The 22,332-nt window shown below is 39.3% G+C and overlaps 1 protein-coding gene across 4 annotated transcripts in view; it reads left to right on the forward strand.

Moving 5' to 3' along the window:
• The first annotated feature begins 6 nt into the window (after positions 1-6).
• BICC1 (BicC family RNA binding protein 1) overlaps positions 7-22,332 on the forward strand; it is a 269,545-nt gene continuing 247,219 nt past the window's right edge. For all 4 annotated transcript variants that reach the window (XM_034662531.1, XM_034662532.1, XM_034662534.1 and 1 more), the window contains exon 1: positions 7-279. In XM_034662531.1, coding sequence (XP_034518422.1) covers positions 90-279 — 190 coding nt within the window. In that variant the 5' untranslated portion in view covers positions 7-89. The remainder of the gene's footprint in view (positions 280-22,332) is intronic.

Here is a 22,332-nt window from a genome sequence, read left to right on the forward strand (position 1 = left end):
CAGTCGAGCCCGGCCGGCGAGCGGAGGCGGCGGCGCAGGCAGAGCGGCGGCCGAAGTCGGAGCCGGAGCCCCAGCGCCGCGCGCCCACCATGGCCGCCCAGGGCGAGCCCGGCTACCTGGCGGCGCAGTCGGACCCGGGCTCCAACAGCGAACGCAGCACTGACTCGCCCATGCCTGGCTCCGAGGACGACCTGGTCGCCGGGGCGCCCCTGCATAGCCCCGAGTGGAGCGAGGAGCGCTTCCGCGTGGACAGGAAGAAACTTGAGGCCATGTTACAAGGTAGGCATCCCCCGCGTTCTCCGACACCCGGACTGAGTCCGCACTTCTTCCCGGACATCCCCGACCCACGCCCAGCTCCCCACGCCAGCGCGTACCAGACTTAGTTCCCCGGTCCCCTCCCCCGCGAAGCCGCAGGGCATCCAAGGAGTGGAGACCTCGCGGTACTCTCCACCCTTCCACGCCTCTCAGGTCTCCCGGCACCGGGAACCTTGTGCTAACTTGACCCTCTTCAGAAAACCCACAGGCCGAGTTTGTACCGGCGCGCCCAGTTGTGTTCTTGAATACTTTGAAGATGCCAACTTTAGTCCGGACACCCGGGCTGTGCCATCAGGACCCACTGGGACCGCACAGAGTATGCGTGACTCCTTCCCCACTCCCTGATAGCCTTGAATTCTAGCTCCTGTCCCTGTTTCTCCTCATGTCAGTGTCCACTTCCTTCAGCTGAGGGGCCTTGTCTAGCTATTGGGAAACACTGCAGATGTCAGCGCTTAAGATAGGAGTTCCCGCCCCCCACGCTCCACTCGGAGTAAAAGGGGCCTGGCTGGGGGTAAAGAGCCCGAGCGTGGGGACTGCGTCAGGGCAATGCTGCTGGGTTGGAGGACACTCTATGTTTATCTCCTGACAGGCATATAAAACACATCTTGAGTTATACTCACTTCATAGAAATCTTCCTGTACTGTCAGTGTCGTACACAGTTTTTCTTTTTTTTTTAATTCCCTAGTTTCTCTGGGACTTTTCCAGGCACAACAGCTTTAGGACTGGAGACAAATTCAGAGTTTTCATGGGAGGATTGGAGTTCTCAGAGTGAACGCTAACATGTCCAAGGTCATTTTGGCCTTCCTTAAAAATGTTAATTACTAGCCTACCTGTAACTCACCAGTGTGGTCATTTCCCTCATCCAGAAAAATAAGATAGTTTGAATGATTATCATTCTTAAAATACTGTAGAGGACCAGGCATTAATTTGACTAAGGGTGTCTGGTGGACTCATTCAGTAGCTAGTGTCCTTATATTAAGAGAGGATTGGAGCTTTCCAACTTTCTTTTGTGGCCTTATGCATAACTGACTTTATCAGTTAATGCATCACAACATGGGAGCTATTTAGCCCTCCCTGGAAATGCAGTGGCTTTTAAAGACAATTACGCAGGTTATTTTAAGAGAGAACAACATGTTTTCCAAGACTTTCTACTTGGTAGAAACAAATAGCAGGAGTGGTTGGCTGGCGTTTTTGGATGAGCTACAAACTCATTTCCCTGGTTGCTTATTTTTATTGATAAACATCCCTAGTGCTTATCATGTCTCTTTCTCTTTCCCCCCCTTAAATTGCATAATTTTCTAGGAGAGTTACTTCTGTGATAAACTGTTCAAATAAGAATATCATAAAGTGGATTTAGAAGTTAAATTATAGCGAATTTGGCAATTAAAGTTGTATTTCAGTAATCCATTTTAGTTTCATTTGTTCCATGGTTCTTTTTGCCTAGTTTCTGATTCTAAAACAAAATATTAAGTTTATTCAGAAAAGCATTGTGAGATTGTTTCCTACATGAGTTTGGGATGATGTGAAAGGTGGATCTTCTAATAATACTATGTCTTCCTTGCCTGTTCCATTTGTGCACACACAGATAGTGACAGTGATGTTAGTTTCTAGGCAGCCCTCCGGGCTTTGGAAGTGGATTTCTTTTTTGAATTAATTTTCATTTACAATAAAATGACACATGGGTGATGAATTTCTTAAATTTGAAGGCTATCCCCTTAGCTACTCTGACATGAGGTGGTTTAAAATTGCTTCAGTGCTAAAGTTTCTTTCACAGGAAGTCCTAACAGCGCTAACGTTTCTTCAACAATCTATGTATGATGAAATATTTACATTTCAGCCCCAAAGACTTCTTTAATGATTGAACATAGGGCTTTGATTACTTTTCAGAAATCACCCATAAGTGGATTATGCCTTCTGAGAAAGTAAATTTTGAACACGTTTGGCAATAGAATGTGGTGCACAGTGTACCAAGGCATTTGGTGATGTTTGCCTCCTAGTGTCAAATTATGTAGAACTACTATGTTTGAAGGAGTGAGACTGGTTTTCTGAACCAAAAATAATCCTGTGTGTCATTGTTTTAAATCAGGGGATTATAACGAAAGTGGGCACTGGAATCACTCAGACCTAGATTGGTATCCCACAGACTTTGGGACAGTTCCTGGGCCCCTCTCTGTCTCAGTTTGCCCATCTCTAAATGGGACTGAGAATAGTATTTCTCTTAGGGTTTTGTGAGAATTAAAAGATATAATGTCTGATAAGCTAAAACGCTGTTTGACAACAGCTTGATACATATTTTAGATGCTTTTATCATTATTAATAAATATTACAGCATGGATTCAAAAGATTTGCAGTGCCCATTACAATTTCTGACATACAGTGTATACTTAAATATTGGGAGAACACAAAATTTTGCAATTTCATATTGTGGAAGTAAAATAGAGACCACGATAGGAAATTTGATAAGTCAACAAATATTCTAATATTGTTAGATATTCTTGGGTGTAAAACTTTTCCTTTGAAAAGTGCCAAGTAAGTAAAGTATTTGCCTGGTTGAATTTCTGATTATGTGAATCTGGTTTGCCATTTTCCTTTTCATAATTGCCTTAAAATATATGCAGATTTCCAGTTTAAATCAGGATAAATAAGATTATCTGTCTTTAAGTCTACATAGTCCAAATTAGTGATTATAATGCTTGGAATTTGTTTCTAGAGAGACTGTCCTGGGGGCAAGTTAATCTTTAATGGGTTGCATTTTTATTAGTAGAGAATTTCTTCTACGCAATGGACCAAAAATTCAGCAAGGTTAAAATATGGGCAGTAGGACACTGATCAAAGAAATGAAATACCATTCTTTGATGATCAATGGATCCCAAAAGAATTTAATACATAAAAACTACCAGGCTGAAAATGTAGGGAAAAATTTCTAGTCTTTCTTTTCTTTTTTTCTTCTTTCTTTCTTTCTCTTTCTTTTTGTCTGATAACTACTTTGGAACAGCCTTGTAGAGTATCTGACATTTTTGTCTAAATGAAGATTATCAATTTTATTAGTCAGTGGTTTTATAAATGGGAATTATTTTCAAGTTTATTGAAGCTTATGGTCTGCCTTGCAATGGATACCATGGACAGCACTATTTAATCATGAAAAATTGTTTTTTAGTTTATTTAATACTGATTTTCAAAATTTAGATTTCATGCCTCATGTGAGATAATAGTGTTGATTTATTTAAGTCAATTAAATGTGACTTATGTAAAGAGGAGGAGGATTGTATAGAAGAAAGTCTGGGGGAAAGTAGGAAATAAATAGGTCAGAAGAGTCAGAAATAGTCTTGGTGTTTGCTAGAGACATGAGAGGCAAACATGGAATTTATATATTTATTTTTCTCTCTCTCTTTTTGGTTATTTTAGATCTTACTGTTACACTTTTCTTCTTAAGTTAAAAAACATACATGAATGCTGTACAATTAAAAATTCCTACATACAATTTAGAAGCATAAGCATTTTCAAAGTTCTGAGTCTCTTGTTTCATCATAGAAGGAAGTGTTGCAAGGTGGGAAATGGCCTATTTTTATGAACTGAGGTTGACATCTGGTGGGCTTTTAGGATATTTGCTGTTAAAGACTTTAAAAACCATGTTGCATTTTTACAATGATAGGCGCAGTGGGGATCATTTACTTCTGCTTGCTTGAGTAGCAGAAGTAGCCACTAAAATAGGTTATCAACACATCAGTGATTAAAAAAGTAAAAGCAGCAGGGACGCCTGGGTGGCTCAGTCAGTTAAACGTCTGCCTTCAGCTGAGGTCATGATCCCAGGGTCCTGGGATGGAATCCTGGTTCAGGCTCCTTGCTGAGCAGGAAGCCTGCTTCTCCTTCTGCCTGCCACTCCCCCTGCTTATGCTCTCTCTCTGACAAATAAATTAAACAAAAATAAAAGAGCAGCAATTATGTTACCTCTTTAATTCAGCAAGTGAAGTGAATCTTTAGTAAAGATAGTCTTATTTTTTTAGATGTTTTGTGGGAGAAATATGAAGCACAAATATATGAAAATTAGGGAGTACTGAAAGTGAAGATAAATAAAAGCTAACCTCGGTATAGTTTTCTAGCTAATGTTCGATTAAGGCTACTATAACAGGAACAAATCAAGTAACTATATGAAGTTCAGTGGTTAAAATTACAGGGCTCTGGGCCAGATGTGGATTCTAATCTTGATGCTACCTTCTAATACAGAGCTTGGGAAAATTCATCACCTGTGGCCCTCTTTCTGAAAGTGGGTATTGGGGTGCCTGGGTGGCTCAGTCACTTAAGCATCCGACTCTTGATTTCGGCTCAAGTCATGATCTCAGGGTTTGAGATGGAGCCCCGCGGTGGGCTCCATGCTGGGTGTGGAGCCTGCTTGGGATTATCTCTGTCCCTCGCTCCCCCAATCAATCAATCAATAAAATGGGTTATTAATAGTTCTTGCATCTTGAGGTGCTTGTGATGATTAAGACAAAAATGATGTATGTAAAGCATCACAGTGCTGGCCATATAGGAAGTGCTGAATAAACGAATAATAACTATATTCATTATAAACCATAGTTCATAAAATGCACATTGTTATATTGCAAATGAAAATCAAGTATATTGGAAAATGAATTAAAGGGTGTTAGGATAAATAAATATTCATAACTATTTAAATATTATCGGCCTTCTTGGCAGCTCACACTGTGATGAGTATATTAGCTTCTTGTAAAGGTGGTTGAGTAAATACTGAGTAAAGCTATATTAGACATGAGTGTGGAATTCTAGATTTCGCTCAGGATGAGAGGGCTTTACAGCCTTGTTAGTTGTCCTTGCCTTGAGTATTTTTCATTCTTTGAAGGGTCCGGAGCCAGTCACTTCTGATATTTTTACTAAAAACTAGCAGCAAAATCAGTCTCCTTTCTAGTTTTATGTTGGTTTGAACTTGTCATTCATTGATGTCTAGACAGAGATTTTTCTCAAAGTCTGTGCCCAGGCTTATGTGTTCAGTTTGCTCACTTGTAAAGTGGGGTTGTTGTGAGCACTGAATGAGACGAGGCCTGTGGAATGCTTAGCCCAGTGCCAGGCACATGGTGTTTAGTGGATGTTAGCGTAGCCGCAGCTCTTTGCCACATGATAGATAAAGATTTCAAAACACTAGAGAGCAAATGCTTGCCAGATTAAAACAAACAAACAAACAAACAAAAAAAAAACTACATGTGAATCCCTTTTGTTCAGGGGAAGGGATGATTTATTTTTTAGAAGTCTTTCTCCAATCAGAAAGTTAGGACAATTGTAGTGCAGTCTGAGAACAGAATTGAAGGTTAAGATCACTTTATAAACAATGAAAAAGTCCATCAGAGATTGTGTAGCTGGGCAGTAAAGAGCTCAGGAGCTGCTGTCAGACTGGCCTGGATTGGGGCCTTAACTTCGCCTTTTTTAGGGTCCAGTAAGGATAAAACGAGATGGGCATTATGTCCCTGCCCTCATGGGCATTGAGCAGGCACTCTCAGTAAGTTTTATCTTTGCGAAGACTTGTGTGGTTTTGGTCAAGTTGATCATTGATAAGTTAAAACATAGAAAGGTTTGTCATATTGATGATTTTAATGGGCAAGAATATGTTTGTCTGTGACTAACAGAAAACCGAACACAGAGCGGCTTAAACAAGCCAGGGGTTCATTTTCCTCACCCAGCACAAAATCTGGAGCTAAGAGGTCTAAGCCCCAGTAGTTGCCCGGGGGGCATCAAGGAGCCCAGAGACTATCCTCCTTCTCTCTGCTGTCCTTAGTCTGCGGCTGTTGGCCTCATTGTTATAGACTGGCTGTCTGTGCCTGGAGGTGCGTCGGGGGTCTGTGCAGGGAAAGGAGAAGAAGAAACATTGTTTTCTTTCTTTCTTTTTTTTTTTTTTTTAAAGATTTTTTAATTTATTTATTTGACAGAGATAGAGACAGCCAGTGAGAGAGGGAACACAAGCAGGGGGAGTGGCCCCTGGAAGTTGTTCTGGATCTCCTTCCCATTCATCCACAATAACCGATTCATCACTAAGTCAGAGACAGGAAATAATTTTTCCTAAGGGCACACCGCAAGGAATTGGTAAACCTACAGCTCAGAACTCTTTCTAGCTGGGTCTCTTCTTAGCAATCCTATTTGGAGGTTCTTTGGGAGACTTCTCTTTATCTTTTCCCGGATTTCCCGTCCTCTTCCTACCTCCCAAGACCCTGGGAAACTCAGCACTGCATCCCACGTCCTTTGGATCATAAGCAGGCACAGATCAGGGCAGACAATTCCCCTGTAGCAGTCGGGGCCCTGGCAAGAAAGGTATGCACACTCAAACTTTATAATCAAAGAGAGATTAATGAAGAGTCTGTTTACAAAGGTGTGGTCATGGTCAAGAGATACCAACAGGGGGCATACAGGACCCAGGACCATGGGGATCCTTACAGAGCAAGATGAGGGAGCAGCTAGCAGAACCTGGAGAGAGAGAGCTGTGTGCAAAGGACTGTCTTTAACAGAAGAACAGAGCCACTGCTCCTCCAGCCCACAGGGAGGGACCCAGAAGGGAATAAACCCAACCTCACTGTCCTCCCAACTCCCACCGCTCTGCCCAAGCTTTCCATCGGCTGATGGGAGCTAGAGGCAAGGGGCTCTGCAGATTGGGTCAGCCTCCAGGGGAACCAAGAGGGGTACGGAAGGGGGGTGAGTAGACCTGAAGGGACAAACAGCTAGCCCATGAGACTTTCAGGTTGAAAGATGAGAGGTGGCTCCATCCATTAGGGTTTCTTTGGTTTCAAGCACCAAACTGACTGGCAAAACTCCAGCAAAACAAGGAATATACGTATTGGAGGGATTCGGGTAACTCTAAGATTTCAAGGAAAAGCTGAACAACGGAGTTTTAGGGGTAGGAACCAGCACTCCAGGAGTGCATGTGAAGGGGGAGGGGAGCTCCCCAAAGAAAACTGAGGTGCAGTTGTCAAAAGAAAGGACGTTAAGTGCTGGGCCCACGAAAAACAAGAGATGTCCTCACAAGACTCACTGCTACCAAAAAGAAAATAAAACCAAGTCAGTTGAGAAGCTAATACCTCTTCAAATCTCAGAAGGATCACTCGTTGGTGCTCAATCAACATTTGTAGGTTGAAAGAGTAAATGAACCAAGGAATGCTAAAGAATTTAGGCTTTGGGGGCGCCTGGGTGGCACAGCGGTTAAGCGTCTGCCTTCGGCTCAGGGCGTGATCCCGGCGTTATGGGATCGAGCCCCACATCAGGCTCGTCTGCTGTGAGCCGGCTTCTTCCAAACATTGTTTTCTATTCAAGAGTTTGAAGAAGAATCTCTCTCCTGAAACTTCCATCTGTATTTCTTTGGCCACTCTTTGCTACAAGAGCTTCTGGGACTGTAACTTCTTTTCCAGCTTCTCTAACAGAAGTAGGCAAGGAAAAAAGGGAGGCACATGGATCCGACCCGTGGTTTCCCCACAGTGGGTGAAGTGGAAGGAATTGTGACAAAAATTCCAAGTTGTGGCTGAAGCAGAAGCTTGCTTGTATTGGAGACTGGCCTGCGTTGATAATCCTTAGAAATTTAGATTATTTGGTAATATTACAGAAATTACAATTTCTTTCTTGGCGTAATCCAGGAATAAATTTAAATTCCAAAGACACAGTATCCTTGATCATTTAGGGCTGTTCTCATCTTGTTACTGCTTTACAAACAGAACCTAGGCCCACTAAATAATGTAACTGTCTTTTTCCTCCACTGTTTTCTCCATGTCAGGTTTTTTTTTTTTAATTGAAAATTACACAACAATAAAAATGCCCATTTTCTCTTTTATTACTCCAAGATACCTTTAATCTTTCCCTTTTCCTTCCTGCCCATCACGCATCTCAAATTGCTTTTGGAATTTTCAGGTTCAGTGTAGTTCATACTTTTGTCCTTTTGGCTTTTTGTAGATTGGTTACTGCAGCATAACCTGGCCAACAAAGTCAGAATTTGTTCAGAAGATGAAGTCGTTTTGGACGCAGTTTGACAGTAGAATGATCATCAGATTTGTGCCATGCTTCAGTGTTTGAAATTGTCCAGAGTGATAAGCTAATAAAATATACCAGTTGGCTCATTCTTGGTTTATTCTAAAATGTATTTCTTAAAAAATGCATGGATAACAGTGACCAGATATTTTCCTTTATGTAAAATGCTTAATAAACTGTCAGGGATGAGGCACGATTATAATGCTAATTTATAGTGGCTTTTGCTGTGCATGGGGATGACCTTGGCAAGAAACCCTTGCTATGCTGCAGAGGCCACCGAATTTGATTTTTAATCCTTGTGGTACTAACATTTAGGGCAAGATCCGAAATACACAAACCATTAATAGAAACTTTTTGTGGATGCTATATTTTTATAAATCCTTTTCCTACCTACTAAGCTACTAATAACTGTAGGTGATGAAAACATTTATTTGTAACAAGTATTAAATCCCATTGGTATTTAAGATGCTGGCATATAAAAAGGTAATGCTCATTTGTAGATAAAAAGTAGTTTCTCTGTTACAGCGAATAAGATAAACCACACATTAGTCTGCATATTGAGTTTATCTGAAGCTTAATTGTATCTCTTGCATAGGAAGAGGCTCAAACATAGGATTTGAAAATTAACCATTGCAGTTTTTTTCTCATTATGAAAGTAATATGAACTTCTTATAGAATACTTGAAAGTACAAACAGATATAAAAAAGCAAAACCAAAAGTCGTTCCTAATCTGGCAATAAACACTATTGTGTTTTGGGAATCTAGCAATAACCACTGATAGTATTTGGGAATTATTTTCTGGGCTTTAAAAAATATACCTACACATAATTAATTTTAAAGATTTTATTTATTTATTTGACAGAGAGGCAGCCAGCGAGAGAGGGAACACAGGCAGGGGGAGTGGGAGAGGAAGAAGCAGGCTCCCAGCAGAGGAGCCTGACGTGGGGCTCGATCCCAGGACTCCAGGATCACGCCCTGAGCTGAAGGCAGACGCTTAATGACTGAACCACCCAGGTGCCCCAATTTTTACAAGAGATATTGAGTTCCCACTGTATGTCAGGTACACTGTTAGTGTTTGGCTTTGGGAATGCAGACAGAACCAAGATAGATAAGATAGATGTGATTCCGTGTCTTGTGTCCCTTACATTCTAAACTGGGATTACACCCAGTTTTTCACTTACCATTGTGTCATGAGTATTTTCCATCTCATTAAATATTTTTGAAGAGCATGGTTTTAAATGGATATAAAATATCCCTTGACGTATCATACTTTGCTTAAACATTATGACATCTTAAAAAATTTTACAGGGCTGAGAGTGGAAAGAGCCTGATGTTTTTACTCCGACTGCCCGAGATTCAGATTCTGGGCAGGTTAAAAACTCCTGCCTGGGCAAGTAAATAACTTCTCTGAGCCTTAGTCTTTTTCTGTCTGCAATGGGGATAAAAGTATTGAGGATTAGAAATACTGTGTGTACGCACCCACCAGGGCCAGATGCAGTGCATATACTCAAAATAATGGCAGGTGGTGAATATTAATACTGCTGTCCCAAACACTCTTGCCTAAAAACCTTGTTTACATCCTTGAATATTCTCTTAGGAAAAATTCTTACTAGTGAAATTTTGGGCAAAGGGCATGGCTATTTTAAGACTCTTGTTAAAGTTTCCAAAATTATTTTCCGGAAACTTTCACAGGTTAGGCAGAAGAGACAACAGATTTGCAGGATGTCTGCTCCTTGTGCCTGTGATCTTACAACCTGACTTCTTTGAGCTGGTAATTGTGAGAAATTAGGATGTAATTGAATTACTTGTCCAGGGTTAAGAGTTCTGTATGTTCCTTTCACTGAAAATTTTGAATGGTGTTTATTTTACCTGGTTAACATGTCTACAGATCAGTAGTTCTTAAAATCTGTGTATGTAAAAATCACCTGGGAAGATTGTGCAAAAAGGCAAACTCTGGGCTTCTGTTGGAGATTCCAACAGAATTGTGTAGGTGGGAGGATTGAAGTGGTGGTTGGAATCTGCATTTTGAAAAGAATCTCATGTGACTCTAAGGTAGGTGATCCTAGGACTATACTTTGAGAAACATTTGCTACATGGTTACATGATGATTGTCAAAATTAAAAAGATTTAGATCCTCTTCTTTCTTTGATTTCCTTTGCCCCTGAAGCTAGTACTTTCTCCATGTTAAACCGTCTTGAAGCATTTTAGTCTAGGAGCATAACTGGCACAGCATTGTTTAGAGTGTCTTGTTATAGGGGACTTTGGGAAGAGCCCAAACCTGTATATTCCTTTGTGGGGGATAGATTGTCTTTATTATTGCACAGGAGGCTCAGAATACCTCTTACAGGTAAAAAGGCTCAGAATAAATTTAATTTTCCTATAGGTTCCCATTAAGTTAGGTGTAATAGACACCTGTTTAATATATTATGAAATTATTTAAAAGGGCACATTTGTTGTTACAGAATTTTAAAAAGCAATATGAAGGAAACTTTTAAGAATAAAAACAATCATCAGTAATCTCACTGTCCTGACAGCTGTTTTCACTTTTCTGCTTTTAGATATAGTCTTGACATACAGTCCTTGACTGTTTGCATAGAGTTTATGTAGTTCATGCTATAGCATTAACTATTTTGTGTCTAGTATTTTAATATATTATTTTTGTATTTCTTTCTTTTTTTTTTTAAGATTTATTTATTTTAGAAAGAGTGAGCCAGGGGGAGGGGCAGAAGGAGAGGGAGAGAGAGTCTCAAGCAGACTTCCCACTGAATATGGAGCCTGACTTGGGGCTTGATCTCATGACCCTGAGATCATGACCAGAGCTGAAACCAAGAGCCAGACGCTTAACTGACTGCGCCACCTAGGTGCCCCTCTTTCTGTATTTCTAAGTAGTTCTCAAAGTTAAAATTTTATAGTTGAATAATAGTACATTTGGTAAAAAATTTTTTTACAGTTATAGACTAAGTCATAGTAAACATGAATTGTATTACTTTTTTTTTTCTCCTTTGGCTCTTTATTCTGAGAAAAAAATTTTGAGGAATATGGTTACTGAAGAATGGTGGTGATTTTGAAAGCAGCAGCCAACTTTAATTATTTGTATGAGACACTGTTCTGGTGCTTTAGGCCTGTTCAGTCATCTCCACCTCTCATGCAGCAATCTATGAGATACCAATGCTGTTAGGATCTGTATTTTACAAACAGAAAGGCTATAAACCCTTTAAACTTGGGGCATGAGTTTCTTTTTGGAATTCTTTGTGGATCTAGACACTAGTTTTCTTCTTAAGGTTGTTGTAGAGGTGAAACTCTTATGCAGTATGATGCGGTGTGGAGATATACCAAATCTGGATCTAAGATGCTAAGCTGTACTCTAGAATAGCTGTTTCCCTGCTTCCCTACTGAAATGCAGAGGAACGTGGTGGTAGGTACACAGTTGGGTTAGAACTCTTGGTGAGATTGCACATATTCTAAAGCTCTGCCTTCTACTAGCTTTGGTTAACTTTTCAGTTTTCTTCATGAGATGATAACATGTCTGTCCCAGGGCTGAATGAAGATTATATGTTAATGAATGTAAAGTTGGCTCACAGTTGGTTCCCTGTACATGGTCTATATGTTTCAAATTCATCTCCTATTCCTCTCCAACATCTAGTCCAGTGCTGTGTTTATAGAATAAATGACCCATGGTGGAGCTGGATTAAAAACTGCCCATTTTGGGCTATGGACCTGGCATTGACCTCCTAGAATGGAGCTTTAAAGGCAGGGCATGTACTTGGCCTTAAGAAATACCAACAGTTCTGCCTTACATAAGTAAGGAGTAGTAATTGTCCACATGCAAGGCGGTCTTTCTTTACTCTTAGTCTAGGAGCTGTGTAGAATGTTGTACTATTAGTGATAGTATATTAGTGCAGAGTTTGAATGAGGATATGCAAAATAATTCAAGTGAGATAAATGTTGAATAATTTGTATCTGTGTTGATCTGGATTAGTTTTATACATTGAAATTTGTCAAGGTTAGTTTAATTATTTAGTTATAGATACTGAATTATCTTTTTATTATAAGAATACATCTCCAGATACTTGTTTAAATGTGATTTTAAAGTATCTCAGATAAGAGATAATCCATTCTTGAAATAAGTGGTCTTTTATGTTAGTTTGCTGATTGCACTAGGATAGTCACTGACATATTTTTGGTTAGAAGGAAATAAACCATTCCTCTCAGAAGAGTGGGTAACCAGGATGGGGCACCTGGGTGGCACAGCGGTTAAGCGTCTGCCTTCGGCTCAGGGCGTGATCCCAGCGTTATGGGATCGAGCCCCACATCAGGCTCTTCCGCTATGAGCCTGCTTCCTTCCTCTCCCCCTCCCCCTGCTTGTGTTCCCTCTCTCGCTGGCTGTCTCTAACTCTGTCGAATAAATAAATAAAATCTTTAAAAAAAAAAAGAGTGGGTAACCAGGAGTAAGGCGACTTGAGTTCATGATCCAGCCTTGCCACTGACATTGTACAAGTCATTTAACCTCTCAGGGTTTTGGATTAGATTTCCCGAAAGTCCTTTCCAGTTTTAGTATTCTGAGTCTTCTGCACAGTATACAATAAAAGCCCAGTAGTGCTTGGCATGCAGTGGTGGAAGCTGAGTTTACATACATGAGTAGTTTGGGTAGGAATTTGCCTCTATGAGTAACACACAAGTGCGTATTCACAACAAATGGGGGAGGGTGGAATGAAGACAGAGTATCTTGGTTTGGAGGAGTAAGTACTCAGAAGACAGCTGACTGTGAGCTCTGTTGACATCTTGGCAGTCAAGTTTACAGTGTCCTGTGGGTAGATATTACCTAATTAAAGGTTTCCTTTCCTTTCCTTTTTTTTTTCCTTTTTCTCTTTCTTTTCTATTCTTTCTTTTTTTAATTTAAGGTTTTCTAGAGTAATTGTGCAGGGATGGCAGTGCTAACCATAGTTGAAACTTGTTGGTGTTGACTTAACTGTGTTAGATGAGTAAAGGAGATAGTGTGCTACCCCAAGTAGCATCTTTTTGTCACATTTTCCTTCTTCTATATCATGTCTAGTTATCAGGCTTCATATGCCAAGATTTAAACATGTCGTATAAACCACTAGAGGAACATAGTAGGGAAATGTAATAATGTTCATTAGAGTAAAATCTCAATTAAGATATCTGTATGTCCAAATTTTAAGTATTTTCAGAATTGTTTTAATTTCTTTATTATTGAGAACTAACACACTATTGATCTTGTACAGAAGACCACTAAAGCTTGTATTATGTGTTTTTTGAGTTGGTCCCTTTATCATATTCTGAGCTTTTGAAGTACTTTTTAAGCAAAATCAATATTTTGGCAATAAATTGTTATCTTTTAAATTGCTTGATTATAATGATCTGATTTAAAAAGCCAGAAAAATGTTTAGCTTGAGTGTTGCAGGAGGACTCATATAAAGAAATGTTTATTTTAATGCGGGGGAATGTTTTTCTTAATTATTTCTTAATATTGATAAAGGAAACCTAAGCTTAGCATAGATCTATTTTTTACAGGGATTTATAATTTAGTAAAACATTGCTGACAGTCATATTGTCACCTAAACAGAAAGCTTGCGTTCAGAAATATATTTACTATCAGTTAATGGACATCTGAGATGCATTATCTATGAAAAGTGTATTTGACTATGTGAAAACATCTAGGCTTGAGCAACAAAATATTATAAAAGTGGATTTGAATTTGAAGGAAGCTCTGCATAAATGATTAGCTTTCAAGCTTATGAAAACTGTCTTTTATTATAAATCATTAGGAATAGTGAGGCCATCTGAAATACCCAATGGGCAATTACTGTGTTTGAAAAAAATCATGAGGTCATGTTATGGGACTTCACAAGTGAATAAAGCTTTTTACCTGTAAGAGGAATACAATCTAGTAGACGAGAGGAAACCCACCTATACTCAATAACAGAAAAGAAAGGGAGATTCCCATGGAGTAAGGCCCTGCTTAAGTAATGTGCTTCTTAGCCTAGGGTTGCCTACCTCTGTCCCTCAAGACTAGGACTTACAACAGCTAATTTATTTAGAAAATAAACTGTCAAGAAGAGGAGGTGAGGGGATAAGGAGAGTCAAATGGGGAAGAAAAAGCCAAAGCCAAGACAATGTGCATTATTGACTTGGTTTCCTCTGAGGGTGACTGCTATTTCTGGTAGTCCCAGAGACTACATCCCTAAATCATGTATCAAAGGCACTAAAAGGAGAAGTATTGGTCTGTAAGCTTCTGTCAAGAGGATTGAGGGTTGCCCCATGAGGTTTGCCTTCTCTGCACTTCGGGGTTACATATGTGTGACACCTCTTGAACCTGCATGCATCCAGCCAGCTCCCAGAGCAGACAGTGAGAAGTCAGTTTGGTATAAGCTTGAGATGAGGCACTGTTAGCACCAAATGGGTTGACACCTGGGCAGTCATTAACTGTAGCTTGACTGGTATCAGTGATGAAGTGTAGTGGAGGTGAGATAATGTATAACGTAGTCTGTATGATACAAAAGCTTTATATACTTTAAATGCAAAAAAAAATCAGAAATAGAAATGGATGTCAATACCCTTTGTTCTAAATCAAAGTAGTCTTTACTATAAATTTTTGATGACTGCTGTTGTGTATGTTTCCATTGAGTTTGTTATAATGTGAGATTACAGAAATAAACTGGTCTTTGGTCAGAAAGACGGTGGAATAGGAAACCCCACAACTCACTCCTGTACAGAAACACTGACTTAATAATATACAGTCTAAAAAGCCATTATGACAATGCCCAGGCAAGTTCAAAAGCAAGAACAGCTGCATTTAAATGGGTCAGAAAGGTGATTTCATTTTATCTATATCAGCCCGTCCTGCAGGCCAGTAAAGCTAGTAATTAAAATGAAAAGCCCAATATACTGCTTGTGCCTTGGAAGGAAAAGAGAATAGTGGAACAGATATCCAATGTTCCAGGGTTTTCTTGGAGTGGGGGACTACCTGAAGGGTTGGTTTATATTTTGTTGCTTGACTTGGAGTGCTGATGGGGAACTGGTGTACTTTGGATGCCTGGTGGCTGTTGAGAACAAAAGAGGGCTCAGCAGCCTGTGATAGTGCCAGAGAACCTGCAGTACTGTAGACAGACATCAGAGGGAGAAAGAGACTAATGCCTCATGAAAAAGAATCTGGAAAACTTCTCTAATTGGAAAATTATACAAGCCCAGAGAACGTGTGTCCTTGTAAAAGGTTTGAGAGGCCCGCAAAATCTCTAGCCAGGCTAGCTGATGGAAGTCTTCCAATATACAAAGCCAGTCTATAAAAACTGGGGGAGGTGGCTGTTTTTTTAAAATGCAAAAGTCACAACAAAAAGATATGGCAAGTGACAAGTCTCACAAAAAAGCAGGGAAACATGGCTTAATCAAAAGAACAAAATAAATCTTCAGAACCCAAACCTAAGAAATGGAGATTTATGAATTAGTGGACAAAGAATTAAAAATAATTGTCGTAAAGAGATTCAGGGTGCTTTAATAGCTTAATTGAAAAATTCAGTACGGGCAATCAACAGCAGACTTGATAAAGCAGGAAAAAAGAATCAGTGAACTTGAAGACAGTTCATTTGAAATGATCAAATCAGAGGAATGGAAGGGGAAAAAGTGAAGAAATGTGAAAAAAGTCTAAGGGACTTATGAGATGCTGTCGGATGGACCATTTTATACAATATGGGAGTCCTTGAAGAGAAGAGAGAAGAGCAGAGAGTTTCTTTGAAGACACAATGGCAGAAAGCTTCCCAAATAAGGAAGGAAGTGACCATCCGAATTCAAGAAGCTTAAGATTCTGGGGCGCCTGGGTGGCTCAGTCGTTAAGCATCTGCCTTCGGCTCAGGGCGTGATCCCGGCGTTATGGGAACGAGCCCCACATCGGGCTTCTCTGCTGGGAGCCTGCTTCTTCCTCTTCCACTCCCCCTGCTTGTGTTCCCTCTCTCACTGGCTTTCTCTATCTCTGTCAAATAAATAAATAAAATCTTAAAAAAAAAAAAAAGAAGCTTAAGATTCCAACTAGAACAAGCCTAAAGAAGTCCACACTGAAACACATTATAGAAAACCAAGAAATGGACCCTCAACTCTATGGTCAACTAATCTTCAACAAAGCAGGAAAGAATATCCAATGGAAAAAAGACAGTCTCTTCAATAAATGGTGTTGGAAAAATTGGATAGCCACATGCAGAGAATGAAACTGGACCATTCTCTTACACCATACACAAAAATAAACTCAAGATGGTGAAAGACTTAAATGTGAGACAGGAATCCATCAAAATCCTAGAGGAGAACACAGATCTCTTTGACCTTGGCCACAGTAACTTCTTGCTAGACACATCTTCAAAAGCAAGAGAAACAGAAGCAAAAATGAATTATTGGAACGTCATCAAGATAAAAGGCTTTTGCACAGCAAAGGAAACCAAGTCAGCAAAACCAAAAGGCAACCTACAGAATGGGAGAAGATATTTGCAAATGGCATAACAGATAAAGAGCTGATATCCAAGATCTATAAAGAACTTCTCAAACTCAATACCCAGAGAACAACAAATCCAGTCAAGAAATGGGCGAAGACATGAACGGACTTTTCTCCATAAAGACATACAAATGGCCAACAGACATATGAAAAAATGCTCCACATCACTTGCCATCAGGGAAATACAAATCAAAACCACAATGAAATACCACCTTACACCAGTCAGAATGGCTAAAATTAACAAGTCAGGAAACTGCAGATGTTGGCAAGGATGCAGAGAAAAGTGAACCCTCTTACTCTGCTGGTGGGAATGCAAGCTGCTATAGCCACTCTGGAAAACAGTATGGAGGTTCCTCAAAAAGTTAAAAATAGAGCTATCTTACAACGCAGAATTGCACTACTAGGTATTTACCCAAAGGATACAAACATAGTGATCTGAAGGGGCACCTGCACCCCAATGGTTATCGCCGCAATGTCCACAATAGCCAAAATATGGAAAGAGCCCAAATGTCCATTGACAGTTGAGTGGATAAAGAAGATGAGATATACATACACAATGGAATATCACCCAGCCATCAAAAAAAAAAATGAAATATTACCATTTGCAAGGACGTGGATTGAACTAGAGGGTATTATGCTAAGTGAAATAAGTCAATCAGAGAAAGACAATTATATGATTTCACTCATATGTGTAATTTAAGAAGCAAAACTGAGGATCATGGGGGAAGGGAGGGAAAAATAAGATGTAATCAGAGTGGGGGGAGGGAGACAAACCATAAGAGATTCTTAACTATAGGAAACAAAGTGAGGGTTGCTGGAGGGGAGGTGGGTGAGGGACGGGGTAACTAGGTGACAGCGTTAAGGAGGGCACTTGATGTGATGAGCACTGGGTGTTATATGCAACTGATGAATCACCAAATTCCACCTCTAAAACTAATAGTACACTATATGTCAATTAATTGAATTTAAATAAAAGACACATTATAATCAAACTGTCAAAAGTCAGGACGATCTTGAAAGCAGCAAGAGAAAAACAACTCGTTATATACAAGGATGCTCCCATACGATTATCCACAGATTTCTCAGCAGAAACATTACAGAAGCGAGTGGGATAATACATACAAAATGCTAAAAGAAAAAAAAACCCTGTCAACCAAGAATATTATATCTGGCAAAACTGTCTTTCAGAAATGAAGGAGAAATATAGACCATCCTGGATAAATAAAAGCTAGATGTGCCTTATGAGAATTATTAAATGGAGTCCTTCAAGTTGAAATGACAGGACACTAGACAGCAGCACAAAGCATATATAAATATAAAGCTCTCATGAAAATATCTTGCTGAAAGGCAACAAGAGAGGAAAAGGGATAAAATACCTATAAGACCTACAGAAATCAGTTGACAAAATGGCAATAGTCCTTCCCTATCAGCAGTTATTTTAAATATAAACAGATTAAACTCCTCAGTCAAAAGACATAGAGTGGCTGAAAGGATTAATAAAAATGGTCAGCTATGTGTTGTCTATAAGAGGATCACTTTAGATAAAAAGAATACACAGGCTGAAAGTGAAAGGAAGGGAAAAGATATTTCATTGCAAATGGAAACCGAAAGAGAGTAGGGGTGATAACTTACATCAGGCAAAATAAACTTTAAGTCAAAACTGCTACAAAAGACAGAGAAGGTGATTATATAATGATAAAAGGCTCAGTTCCCCAAGAAGAGGTAACAGTTGTTTGCACCTAATAGTAGAGCACCCAGTTTGGAAAGCAAACAGTACATTTACAGAATGGAAGGGATAAATAGACAGTAACACAATAGTAGTGAGAGATTTCAACACCCCACTTTCAGTAAGGGGATAGGTCAACCAGACAGCAGGTTAGCAAGAGAACAGGACTTGAACATGATAGACCAGTTGGAACACTCCACTCAACAACAGCAGAACACACGTTTTGCTCAAGTGTACATGGAACATTCTCTAGGATCACATGTTAGGCCATAAAACTATTCTTAACAAATTTAAGAAGATTGAAATTATACCAGATATCTTTTCTGATGACAGTGGAATGAAACCAAAGATCTACAGCAAAAGGAAAACTTCAGTTCACAAATACGTGAAAATTAAACAACGCACTCCTGAACAGTCAATAGGTCAAAGGAGAAACCACAGGGGAAATTAGAAAACATCTTGAGACAAATGAAAGGAAAAATAAACCGTGGGATGCAGCAAAAGCAGTCTAAGTGGGAAGTTTATAGTGATAAATGGCTATATTAAAAATGAACAGATTTTTTTTCTAGTTTTTTTTTAAATTTTTTATTGTGTTATGTTAGTCACCATACAGTACATCCTTAGTTTTTGATGTAGTGTTCCCTGATTCATTGTTTGTGTATAACACAGTACTCCATGCAATGCATGCCCTCCTTAATATCTATCACTGGCCTATCCCCGTCCCCCACCCCCCTCCCCTCTGAAGCCCTCAGTTTGTTTCCCAGAGTCCACAGTCTCTCATGGTTCATTCCCCCTTCTGTTTACCCCCCCCTTCATTCTTCCCATCCTTCTCCTGCTGATCTCCCTGCTATTCCTTGTGTTCCATAAATGAGTGAAACCATATGATAATTGTCTTTCTCTGCTTGACTTATTTCACTTAGCATAATCTCCTCCAGTCCTGTCCATGTTGCTGCAAATGTTGGGTAATCGTTCTTTCTGATGGCTGAGTAATATTCCATTGTATATATGGACCACAGCTTCTTAATCCATTCGTCTGTTGAAGGGCATCTCGGCTCCTTTCACAATTTAGCTATTGTGGACAATGCTGCTATGAACATTGGGGTGCATATGGCCCTTCTCTTCACTACATCTGTATGTTTCAAGTAAATACCCAGTAGTGCAGTTGCTGGGTCATAGGGTAGCTCTATTTTTAACTTTTTGAGGAACCTCCACACTGTTTTCCAAAGTGGCTGTACCAACTTGCTTTCCCACCAGTGGCTGTACCAACTTGCATTCCCACCAACAATGTAGGAGGGATCCCCTTTCTCCACATCCTCTCCAACAATTGTTGTTTCTTGCCTTGTCTATTTTTGCCATTCTAACTGGCGTAAGGTGGTATCTCAGTGTGGTTTTGATTTGAATTTCCCTGATGGCTAATGATTTTGAACATTTTTTCATGTGTCTGTTAGCCATTTGTATGTCTTCATTGGAGAAGTGTCTGTTCATATCTTCTGCCCATTTTTTGATTTGTTTGTGTCTCGTGTATTGAGTTTGAGAAGTTCTTTATAGATTGTGGATATCAGCCCTTTATCTGTTGTTTCCATTTGCAAATATCTTCTCCCATTCTGTGGGTTGCCTCTTTGTTTTGATGATTGTTTCCTTTGCTGTGCAGAAACTTTTTATCTTGATGAAGTCCCACAAGTTCAAAAAATGAACAGATTTCAAATTGACAGTCTAACAACCCAGAACTAGAAAAAGAATGCAGTAAACCCAAATTTAGCAGAAGGAAGGAAATAGTAAATATTGGAAGCAGAAATCAATGATATAGAGAATATAAAAACAAACAAACAAAAAAAACCAGTGTCATGAAGATTTGGTTCTTTGGAAAGATTAATGAAATTGAAAAGTTCTTAGCTGGACTATGACCGAAAGGAGACTCAAATAACAGAAATCAAAGAGGAGATATTACAAGTGATGCCATAAAAATAAAAAATATACAGGACAATTATGAACAATTGTATGCCAAAAATGGATAACATAGAAGAAATGGATAAATTTAGAAAAATATATGACCTACCAAGACTGAATCATGAAGAGATAAAAAGTCTGAACAGAGCTCTCTCTCGTAAGACATTGAATCAGCAATAACCTTCCAACAACAAAAAGCCCAGAACTGGTTGGCTTCCCTGGAGAATGATACCAAACATTTAAAGAAGAATTGAATCCAGTTCTTCTCCAACTCTTCCTAAAATTGAGGAGGATGGAACACTTCCAAACCCATGCTGTGTGGCTCCCTGATGCCAAAATCAAAGATTAGTACAAGAAAACTACAGACCAGTATCCCTAACGAATATTGATGCAAAGATCCTCAATAAAATATTAGGAAACTAAATTCAACAGCAGATTAAAAGGGTTATATATTCATGTCCAAGTGAGATTTATTTCTGGAATGCAAGAATGGTTTAACATGTGAAAATCAATCAGTGTAATATACCACATGAACAGAATGAAGGACAAAACCCATGTGATCCCAAGTGGGTAGTGAAAAACATTTGACAATATTCATCATCCTTTCATGATAAAAACATTCAATGAATGGAGAATAGAAGGGAATTACCTCAATGTAAGAAAGGGCAAATATGAAAGCCACAGCTTACATTACTCAGTGGTGAAGAACTGAAAGCTTTTCCTCTAAGGTCAGGATGCCCATTCTCAGCACTTCTATTCAATAAGGTACTGAAAGTCCTAGCCAGAACAGTCAGGCGGAGAGCAAGAAATAAAAAGGCATCCAAATAGGAAAGGAAGAGGTAAAATTATTTCTGTTTGCAGATGGCATAACCTTGCATGTAGAAAACCCTAAGATTCCACACACACAAAAACTGTTAGAATAAATGAATTCAGCAAAGTTGTAGGATACAGAATGAACACACAAAAGTAAATTGAATTTCTGGACAGTGACCAATCCAAAAATAAGAAAATAATCCCAAATACAATAGCATCAAAAAGAATAAAATACTTAGGAAATAAACTTAACTGAGGAGGTGAAAGATTTGCATATTGAGAACTGCAAAACATTGATGAAAGAAATTAAAGAAGGCACAAATAAATGGAAAGACATATATATTGTTGGAGGATTCAGTATTGTTAAAATGCCCTACTACCCAAAGTGATCTACAGATTCGCTGCAAACACTATAAAATCTCAATATCATGTTTTGCAGAAATAAAAAAATTCTAAAATTCATAGGGAATCTTGAAGGGCCCCAAGTAGTGAAATCAGTCTTGAGAAAGAACAGAATTGGAGGCCTCACACTTTCTGACTTCAAAACATATTACAAAACTACAGTAATCAAAAACAGTATGGTACTGGCATAAAGACAGACATGTAGACCAAAAGAACACAACAGAGAACCCAGAAATAAACTTCCCTTATATGGTCAGCACATCTTTGACAAAGGGTGCCAAGGCTACACGATGGGAAAGGATAGTCTTTTCAACAAACAGTGTTAGGAAAACTGGAGATCTGCAGGCAAAAGAATTAAGTTTGGACCCTTACCTTATACCGTATACAAAAATTAGCTCAAAATTGTTCAAAGATCTAAATATAGACCTGAAACTATAAAACTCCTGGAAGAAACATAGGGGCAGGGTTTCATGTCACTGGATTTGGCAGTTATTTTTGGATATAACACCAAAAGCATAGGCACCACAAGCAACAATAGACAAATGGTATGACACCAAACTTAAGAACTTCTGTGCGGCCGAGGAAACAATCAACAGAATGAAAAGGCAGCCTACAGAATGGG

The sequence above is a fragment of the Ailuropoda melanoleuca genome, chromosome 6 (genome assembly GCF_002007445.2).
Source record: "Ailuropoda melanoleuca isolate Jingjing chromosome 6, ASM200744v2, whole genome shotgun sequence".
Lineage (NCBI taxonomy): Eukaryota > Metazoa > Chordata > Mammalia > Carnivora > Ursidae > Ailuropoda > Ailuropoda melanoleuca.